At 38.8% G+C, this 10,434-nt stretch overlaps 1 protein-coding gene across 1 annotated transcript; it reads left to right on the forward strand.

Moving 5' to 3' along the window:
* Positions 1-268: 268 nt before the first annotated feature.
* Positions 269-9,007, forward strand: LOC126814446 (ileal sodium/bile acid cotransporter). The gene is made up of 3 exons (XM_050539580.2): positions 269-1,310; positions 4,184-4,358; positions 4,760-9,007. The coding sequence occupies exons 1-3, from the start codon at positions 594-596 to the stop codon at positions 5,419-5,421; spliced, it is 1,554 nt and encodes a 517-aa protein (XP_050395537.1). The 5' UTR covers positions 269-593; the 3' UTR covers positions 5,422-9,007.
* The last annotated feature ends 1,427 nt before the right edge of the window (positions 9,008-10,434 follow it).

A 10,434-nucleotide genomic window follows, 5' to 3' on the forward strand; every position in this document is an offset into this window, starting at 1 on the left:
ACCTTCGGTGGAAGCGGATGTTAAACGCTAAGAACAACGAATTGTTATAAAAACGGATAAGCTGCAAACATTCAGTCAGCTTCAAGCTGTATAAAACTGATGAATGTTGTCTTTGTCCATTATCAGGACCAGTACGGTTTTTCAACTAATTTCTTTTTATTGTTCCGAATATACTTTCCTGACAGTATTCAAATCACAAATATTTACATGTATTTCGTATATTTATATTTTGTTTAAAGAAATCATGTAGCTTTAAACATAATAATATATGAGTAGTCTATACAAACAATTTCATAGTTCATTGTAGTTTATGATACCTATGTATGCTGTTACCCTCGTTTCATGCCACAAGTGTTCATAATATGCTTCAGTAGCTTCAAATCTTTGTTTAACGTTACTATATAAAATACCAAGCTTGCAGATGTCCATTCAGTTGAGTTTTATTTCCTGAATGAAGTATACTGCCCATTTATGAGGCGGCTTAGATAAGTTGTAATATGAACTATAATATTTGTTTAGTGCATGGTTGATAAAGTTTATCTGTTGCAATCGAATCAAATTATTTGGAGGACATAACTGACTTGGATAACAACATGCTGGATAAAGGGATTTATGGTTGCCGTCGTAGGATTATCTTGATACTTTTGTTTAGTCAAATGGTTCTAACAGTCTGTGAGAATGACACCATCACTCAGTATGGAGAGAACCATCTCCAAACGAACCACACTCTTATTAATCTGAATGTAAACTATCCACAAATAATGGCTCAGATGTACAATGATTTTATTGTTGACGTCAATTATACCATTAAGTGCACAGATGAAGACACTGTTTATAGTTTGCTGGTAGTGACAGAAGATATTTCTGTTGCTTTTATCCGCGATAAAAATATTATCAGTATACCATGTTCTCCAAATAATACCAACAATGTGTTCATTTCTGACGTGGATCCAGAAACAGGTGAATTTGAAGTTATGGGTAACTTCAGCTTTGCGCTTGGTACCGATTTATTGGGAAGAACCTGGCTAGATTTCATATTAGTGGAAAATATCTCAGAAGTTGTTCTGGCTAATAACACTCACCCACAAGAAACGGTACCTGGGAGTAGCAGACTTCTAAGACTTCTGGTAATAGTTATCAGACCCATGAGGAATTTAGATATTGGATTCAGAGTAATTGTCTATATTGTTGTTATATCCAGTACCATTGGTATGGGGTGTAAAACAGAGTTAGATGTTGTCATATCTGTTTTGAAGAAACCAATCGCTCCAGCTATTGGATTTTTCTGTCAGTATGTCTGCATGCCGTTGGTGAGTACTTTAAAAAAAATACCAAATAACATTTGCTAGTATGTTCGCCTGCTTTATCTTGTACATTGAAAGAAATTAGAAATTTCAATGTCGTATGTAATCTCCGGTAGAACATGGCTTTGCTGTCAAAGTGGGTTTAACAGACAATTTTTATATTCTATATTTATAATTTTGTTCATTGAAACGAATTTCTTTTTTACAAATTTAATCTAAACAGTTATTTTGTGATTTGTGTAGCAATAATATACCAATAGGTTCATTTAAGCGTTACTGGTTTGACAGTCTCCCGCTGGTTAAGAAAGAGAGGTCTACCTTTTGTTTCTATTGAAATCGGGCGAGGGAATGTATATAGTTGACCTGTTTTTTTTACAATAAGCCTGGATTTTAAGATTGATAACGTTTTTCGTAAACACGAGATTAAGCTCACTGCTCTACTGTAAATATCTATCCACCGACAAAAGCCGACCTCATTCTTTTCTTTGAACACTTGTCATAAAAAAAAAATTCTTGTGACATAATTTCAAGTATTTCCAGACAAAACAACCTCTTTGCCAAATTCTTAGTATCTCAATTCAAAGACTTCGCATGGGCTCACATTTTCAAAAGATTAAAGGCCTACCCCAACCTGACCGCAGAATCTTAAGGAAGTGGTAGACGAAAAATCAATTTTTGAGTTGATATTATCTGACCTTTGCATCGTCAATGGTACGCAAACTTTAAGACACATTTGCCTTTCCACTGCGGATATAAAGACGTTCTAAGTTTCACTCAAGCACAATAATATATTGACATAGGGATAATCTAGCATTATTTTAAGTATTAAATTATTCAAAATTAAATGTATTCTCTAAGTGAAAGTGATACTTTCTCTTTAAATTATTTGTTAACGCGACACAATGACCTTTATAGCCAATTAGAATATTAGGATAAAATCGACATCCTATATCAATTTGATCACATTGTGGTGAACTATGTTGAATGACCTGTCAGATGTCGGTGTCAAACCGGCTGTCTGACCTATAGATACCGCCCCGCCCCCACCCCGGGGTGGTACTGTTATCACTGTCAGGTTAATCTCTTTACTGTAACACCAACTCAAACGACGGTGAAAAGAATGTACGCTCGTATATTCAAGAATGCAGACCTTTCTTATAGATATCGGTAAATTCCCCCAAAGATTTCCAAGTCAGTAGGGCTTAGGAAGTTAGAATGCAAAGACCTTAAGAATTTTACGTTATAAGAATTTTACGGTAGGGCGGCACGAAGTTGATTAAGGACGAATCCACCACTATTCAACTCAACCAGCGCGCACTATCCATACAGAGCCACGATTCAAATTTTATCCGAATCATTGGCCAATGTAGAAAGCAGCAAACTAACCTCGCAACTTTTCTGCAAAGATACTCATGCCCGGAAGCCATGGGTATGACGACTTCGACCTAAGGCTTATTTAGAAGACGTCGGCTCACGAGTGAAAGCATGGGGTCCCGCGTATCAGGATATGTATTTCAAATGCGTCAATATATTCTCACTCGAATCCTTTGGAACAAAATGGTGATACCAAGCCAAAACATGATTTTTCGTACAACCAGGATCAATAATCCACGACGTTATGGTCCGATGTGTGTCAATATCGAACCTATCTGAGATTTTGGGGATATAGACATATAATACTTTAAGTTTCATCCAAATCATCCAAGTTTCATACCTTTAGTGGATCCACAAGTTTAAAACGCTAGTTTTTGTACAACCAGAGTACTAATCCATTAAGTTACGGTCTAATACGTGCCAAAACCCATCCGAGATCTTTAAGATACGGACCTGTATTTTAAGTTTCATCAAAATCAGATAAAAAGTGTGACCTTTAGAGTGTCCACAAACAGATATGAACAGGCGTCCGTATAAGAATATCTACTGCAGTGGTTCCCAACGTGGGCGCATGCCCTACAAGGGATCGAATACCCGACTCAAGGCTAGCAAGCTAGCGGCATACCCCCTTAGCCACCGTGACCCCCGCCTGTTTTAGGAGAAGCTCTCTTGCCAGTGTATCATTGTAACCTATGCACGACAGTTGTCACAAATCCCCCCTCTCTCTCTCATGTACTTTTACAAAACTCTTGGGTTTTTTTCATGTCAAAGAGGAGCACAAAATAATTTCCGATGTTGAGGTGGGGTATGGTACACAAAAGGTTGGGAACCACTGATCTATTGGTTCCTGATATACTTCAGTTTATAGTTTCATTACATCAATAACTTTACTAAGTTCGATAATAAGCATTTTCTGCTCAGTTTAAACAGGGTGATAAGTAATTTGATTGTTCAATGCTTTATTAAAAGATAAGTCTTTTTATTTTGGCAATAAGGCGGGGACATCAGCATTATTGTTAGGTTGTTAAGATTGTTCTTGCCTTTTATGTACGAAACTTTGTTTTAACACTATAAATGAACTACGTATTTTGAATTAGATAAATTCATGTAATCGATTATGCGTCAAAATATGGGTCGAATAGGTACATCTTTATTTCAATCATTTGCTTGTGTATAGAGGTCTGTTGCAGTGGCGGGGGTGGTGGGTGGCGGAGTAACCCCAATGAGGTCAGACAGGCGGTCACACTGTATGTCACGAACAAGCCTGATTCCATGACTGACCCAATGATCTAAAACCAACAAGTGAGCTCAGACCAACCAGTATTGAACTCAATTGTACATCATAACCCATACTCTTCGCAGTGTTTCCAAAAGGGATTTCTCGGGCCATTGCTTAAGGAATCATAATCTTACGTACGGGCCTTGGGATAATAGCTCACATATCGTGAGCCTTTTTAATATTTAACAAGGTTACCTTATTTGGAACATATTTTTTATTATTTCAGATCGCCTTTGGAATTGCTAAACTCATCAAGTTTGATAATCCAGCCGTTGGTCTAGGTATCTTTGCCTGTGGTATATGTCCTGGTGGAGGCATCAGTAATCTGTATTGCTACATTTTAAATGGGGATGTATCACTCTCTGTTACCATGACGACCCTTAGTACCGTTGCTGCATTAGGTAAGGTTTCAGTTAATTTTAGGCGATGAACAATCACTAGTATCGACTGATAATTTTGGAGAAAAATCATTTCCAATGCATTTTTTGTGTAATGCATTCTTGAAATATAACACCATTTACTTACCAGATAACGACATAATGTTGTAATGTTACCAACAGCATTGATTAGCCTTAGCCTAGCATCTGATTAATCACTTTTTGAGGGGTGGATTGTTTGACTGCATCACTGGTTTCTGAGTAACTATTCCAAATGTGTATCGAAACCAATGCGATAAGTAACGCATTACTCCGGTTTTTGTTTGCATTCAGTCGGTGAAGTCACACAGCGATGTTTACTTTTTTCATACCTATTATGAATCAAAATGATTCTCACTGCTTATGTACCGTTTGTTTGATTTCAGGTCTCATACCTTTCTGGATGTTTACCCTGGGTTCACAGTTTGATGATGACAAAACTCAAATAAACATACCCTATCTTAATATAATGACCACCCTATTACTAGTTATAGTACCATTATTTGTAGGCATGGTAATAAAAGTCAAATGTCTTAAAGTATCGAAAGTTATCCTCAAAATTATCAAACCCGTGACCTTTCTTGCGATAATCATTCTTCTCTCGTTTGGGATTTATGTAAATATGTTTATATTTCGACTGTTTAGCCCAATTCACATTCTCGCCGGATGCATGTTGCCTTATTTCGGATACATAATAGGAGGAATAATAGCTTTGGTTTGTCGCCAGCCGTGGGATCGCGTCAAGACAATCGCTATTGAAACAGGAATTCAAAATGTTGGCGTTGCCTTTTTGATGTTGATGACGTCGTTACCGCCACCAGATGGCGATTTAGCAGCTGTTGGTCCTGCTGCATCCGGAATCATGACTCCATTGCCGCTGTTCCTCATATCCATCATTTATGTCATCTACAATAAATGCCGTGGTGTAACTTATAAGCCTGTACCAACCAAAGAAAAAAATATACCAAAGCAAAACACTGAAATAAATGGAAATAACCTGAAAAATGATAAAGAGATTATACTTCGAGAAAACGTATCGACTGTTTAAAGATACATTAGTTAATAAAGACTTGGCCATTCTTACTATAATAATTCAAAAATAGCTGATAAAAAACGAAAATATTGAAAATTTCAGTCAAATTACTTTATTCTGAACGGAGTTGTCACTGTTGGAAGTTTGGACTAGAAATAGGCATCAACTGTGTCTGCACCGTTTAAGAGAATTGCCGATCGTTTGATTGGCAGACGATATCTCCCCCACATATTCTCGATTATCAAGTAACATTCTCAATGGCTATGGTACCCTCGCTTGGCAGGCCTTTCATCACCAATCTCCGGTAGTGACGTCAGTGACGAACAGTAAACGTTAGCATGGTCCGCCATTTTATTGATTTAATTTTAAATGGACGACTGTTTAAATCCAAGATGTATCCAAGCCCTCCGAGCGTCTGCAGAGTTGATTTTGAGCTTGTCATGGAAATAAAGGTCAAATTAATAATTTCTATAACGTCTGAAACCTAAATAGACAGATTTAGCTCTTGCATAATGTATGTTTAAGTATTTTAGTCAATTATTCCCTTCAGCATAATATATTTTACTAATCGTTGTGTATGTATGATTTTTCGCGTGCGCATTCTCAATTTTTTGAGGGGATTCCGCGTGAAAATTAGAGCTCTCAGGGGGGCCCGCTTATATATCATCATTTGAGGCATTTCAAATCCCTTGCGATCTACAATATTTTTAAGTTGAATTTGTAAAAGGAAAATCAGTTCAAAAACGGCGGATATAGTTCTATGCAGACGAAGTAAACGAGAAACGGATATAGTTCTATGCAGACAAGTAAACGAGATGTAGTCAAAACAAGTCAGCGCCTCCTATAATCTTTTTAATCCGACTGAATATGCAAGCCGGCGAGTTATCTATATTTTGATTTCTTAATTGAATGTTAAAATCAATTTGAGTAATTTTAGCGTGGTTTAAGCTGTGTAAAATCATATTGTCTGAAAAATGCATTTAACGATCAGCGGCTTGAATTATATAAAGTTCTTAATTAAATACCTTTAATCTATATATATATTTGAGACTGTCGTTTGTCTGTCTGTCTGTCTGTTCGGGGTTGGCGGCTACACTAGGTCTGCCCCGAGTCTGAAATTTGGGGTAAAGGGGTAGCTCGGATCGGGGAGTAACATAGGCCAGGTGGCGTTAGTCTACCACTTCCGGTTTCGGAGTTATGACCCCCGAGCGACCCCGGTCTGTTTGGGGTTGGCGGCTACACTAGGTCTGCCCAGAGTCTGAAATTTGGGGTATAGGGGTAACTCGGACCGGGAAGTAACATAGGCCAGGTGGCGTTAGTCTACCACTTCCGGTTTCGGAGTTATGACCCCCGAGCGAAATCTGTCTGTTCGGGGTTGGCGGCTACATCTGCCCCGAGTCTGAAATTTGGGGTATAGAGGTAGCTCGGACCGGGGAGTTACATAGGCCAAGTGGCGTTAGTCTACCACTTCCGTTTTCGGAGTTATGACCCCCGAGCGAAGCGCCGGTCTGTTCGGGGTTGGCGGCTACACTAGGTCTGCCCCGAGTCTGAAATTTGGGGTATAGGGGTAGCTCGGACCGAGGAGTAACATAGGCCAGGTGGCGTTAGTCTACCACTTCCGGTTTCGGAGTTATGACCCCCGAGCGAAGTCTGTCTGTTCGGGGTTGGCGGCTACACTAGGTCTGCCCCGAGTCTGAAATTTGGGGTATAGGGGTAGCTCGGACTGGGGAGTAACATAGGCCAGGTGGCGTTAGTCTACCACTTCCGGTTTCGGAGTTATGACCCCCGAGCGAAGCCGGTCTGTTCGGGTTGGCGGCTACACTAGGTCTGCCCCGAGTCTGAAATTTTGGGTATAGGGGTTGCTAGGACCGGGGAGTAGCATAGGCCAGGTGGCGTTGGTCTACCACTTCCGGTTTTGGGGTTATGACCCCCGAGCGAAGCCGGGTATCCTGCTAGTAGAACATAAAACCAACAAGGCCACTTCCTGAAAGTTGCCACAAAAGACTGTTTTTGTTCCGAACATTGGCGAGGCATTTAAAAGTTTTATAATTGATCGCTAAATTTGTGAAGTGATGATAAGATTGTCCGTTATAGCATATCATACAGTTGTTGTCGCCAAAGTGTTACATTCAATTAACAGAACATTGTTCTGTGACACTACGACATGATGGTGTAAAATACAGATTTTATGTAATATCTTTCATATGATTTTATACACCATAATTTATTACGGGTTATAACATTCTAGTGCTTCTATCGTACCATGTTTTTGATGTTGCGATGAAATAGTATTATATATTATGTCAACCAAGTACAAAATATATTTAAGCTATTTGATTTCTATACAATTAGTTAAAACTTTGAGCAGCCTAATATTAAGTTAAGACACTGGGCTCCGATTTCCATAATATCAGGAGGGTTTTAAAAAAGAATGGAAATTTAATATTCTACGAAATTATGGTGTGGTGGGGTCGGGGTCTCTTTTGGTGTATAAACCATAATATTATTTACTTGTGGAAAGTCTCTATTTTTCTATTTTTTCAGTACTTTTGGAAGTATATTCTCATGTTCAAAAGCTCACAGTTAATACCCTAGCAGCCTTTTTTCTTGTTTAGCCAGTGGCAGATCCAGGAGGCGGGTGGGCTGTGGGTTTTGGGCGGATGCCTCTGTAGCAATACCATTCCAAAACACCAATGAATAACTACTTTATCTACTAATCGAAAACCAGGCTTATACATAATATGTACTTAGATGTATTTCACAAAGTTGTTTTATTCTTATATTGTATGGTACTAATTGTAATGTTTATAGCCTAATCCGATGTACATAAATATTATAATTGTAATGATTCACATGTAATCATAATTTAGTTAATTATTTTAAAATGTGTTCTAAAACAAAAAGGGAACTCAATCATACCCAACGAAACCTGTAAACCATCGCTTAGTACAGTTTATTGCCGAAACCGGTAGATTACAACTTCGGGGCAATGGCCACTTTAAATACAAAAGTAAGTATAGTGACATCAGTTGTTCTAGAAATTGAAGGCACACCTTGTCGTGTGTAATTACTGTTAAGATAATACAGATGGATGATTTATCTCCAATATGTGCAGATTCATCTTTAATATTGTTTCCTGTTTTCTGGTTTCCTTTAGCCAAATTGTTTTGTATGACCTTTCTACTGATTAAATTTATCACTGTTTTATAGTCATGTATATCAGAAACAATGATCAAAATCACCCATGCAACAATTCAGCATGACATAATAACCATAAAAATGCCTCGTAACGACCATCTTGGATATTTTGATTTTCCAAGGTTCCCACGGTGGCATCATTCGGGTTCTTAATCTATTGGAACTATATAATCCATCTAAAAACTTTAGGTAGACTTCATTTCCACACCAAGGCTTAAACAGGGGTTTGGCTAACGTACTGTATCCTTTTATGCCGAGGTCCGTCATGGAGATTGTCTTTGGCTGCTGTTCCATGAGAATTTTAGAAAACCAGTTTGAATGATGAAAGTCATAACCCGTATCTGTAAAGATCAATAATATTACTTTGCAATATAACATGTAAAAAATAAAATTAACCCATCAACCCTTTATGTCAATGGTTCCCAAAAACTTTTCACTAGGAAAATTTTACAAATCTCCGAGGATATCCCCTCCCCACAGTAAGGGACGAAAAACCGGATCCGGGCAAAATTTTACCCCACAGTACGCTGCATGCCTGGTGCATCCGCCCCCTACGGTCGTTTGATTTGATTAGGCGCTTCCTGCGACAGTTACTAAATTGTTATAAATTGGAAATTCATAGACAAATTTACAATGTCGCGCCAAATAAATTCAATTATCTCACCAAGCAGACGAAATCAACATTTTAATGAACTGTTCAATCTATGGTGGCTGATTGGTATCATGTCGTGATGTCGTGGTGTCGCCCTTCATAAGGCGAGAACCCGACTACCCGACATCACGACATTATAACCCGACAACCCGACATTATAACCCGACACCACGACAACCCGACATCACGACATTTTTAACCCGACACTACGACATTTTCACCCGACACCACGACATTAAGAATGTCGTAATGACGCGTAAAAATGTCGTACTGTCGCGTAAAAATGTCGTGATGTCGGGTTGTCGTGGTGTCGTGATGTCGGGTTGTCGACTTTATTTATCAATGTTGAAGCGGCAACGAGATCAAGTCGGCCCTCACTAACTCATCTTTCACTAAGAATACTTACCCTTCACTAACTGCGAATCAAGCTGGCCCTCACTACCAAATTACGGGTCTTAATACGAAATTCCCGATATCATAGTTACATGTCACTGAAAAGCACGTTTACTGCTCTTTTCAAATATATAAATAATTTGCTGGCGCATTTATATTTACTTGCCTTGAGAGGTGACCAAAGACGAATGCATACTGCACGCAGCGATCCATCTACGTCATACTTCCCAGAATGTGTATTCTCAGCTGGAGCTAGCTGTAGATAGGCAGCCTAAGTTTGGGATGATGGGGGTAGGGGTATTCAAAGTAAAAACTACGGGTCTTAATACGAAATTCCAGATATTATGTTATATATCACCGAAAAGCACTTTCATTTCTCTTTTCAAATATATAAATAATTTTCTGGCACATTTATATTTACTTACCTTGACAAACTATCAAAGTTGGATAATACTGAACTCTATTAAGTAATTACGTGGGGGGGGGGGGGGTATTGAATGTCGAATTACTGATTCTAATACGAAATTCCAGATATCTTGCTGCATATCAGTAGAACGCACGATTGCTGTTCTTTTCAAATATGGGGTTGGGTAATGATGGATGGCCGAATGGTTAGCACGTGCGCGCGCTGTATCATATGGTCTTTCATTGAGTCAACTCGCGGGGTTTCGATTCCCCGGTTGTACGTGACAAGGAGTAGGGTCGCCTGTCCAATCTCGTGGGTTTTCTCCGGGTCCTCCGGTTTCCTCCCACTGCTAAAGACCAATACGCGCAATCGAATTATT

The sequence above is a fragment of the Patella vulgata genome, chromosome 3 (assembly GCF_932274485.2).
Source record: "Patella vulgata chromosome 3, xgPatVulg1.2, whole genome shotgun sequence".
NCBI lineage: Eukaryota > Metazoa > Mollusca > Gastropoda > Patellidae > Patella > Patella vulgata.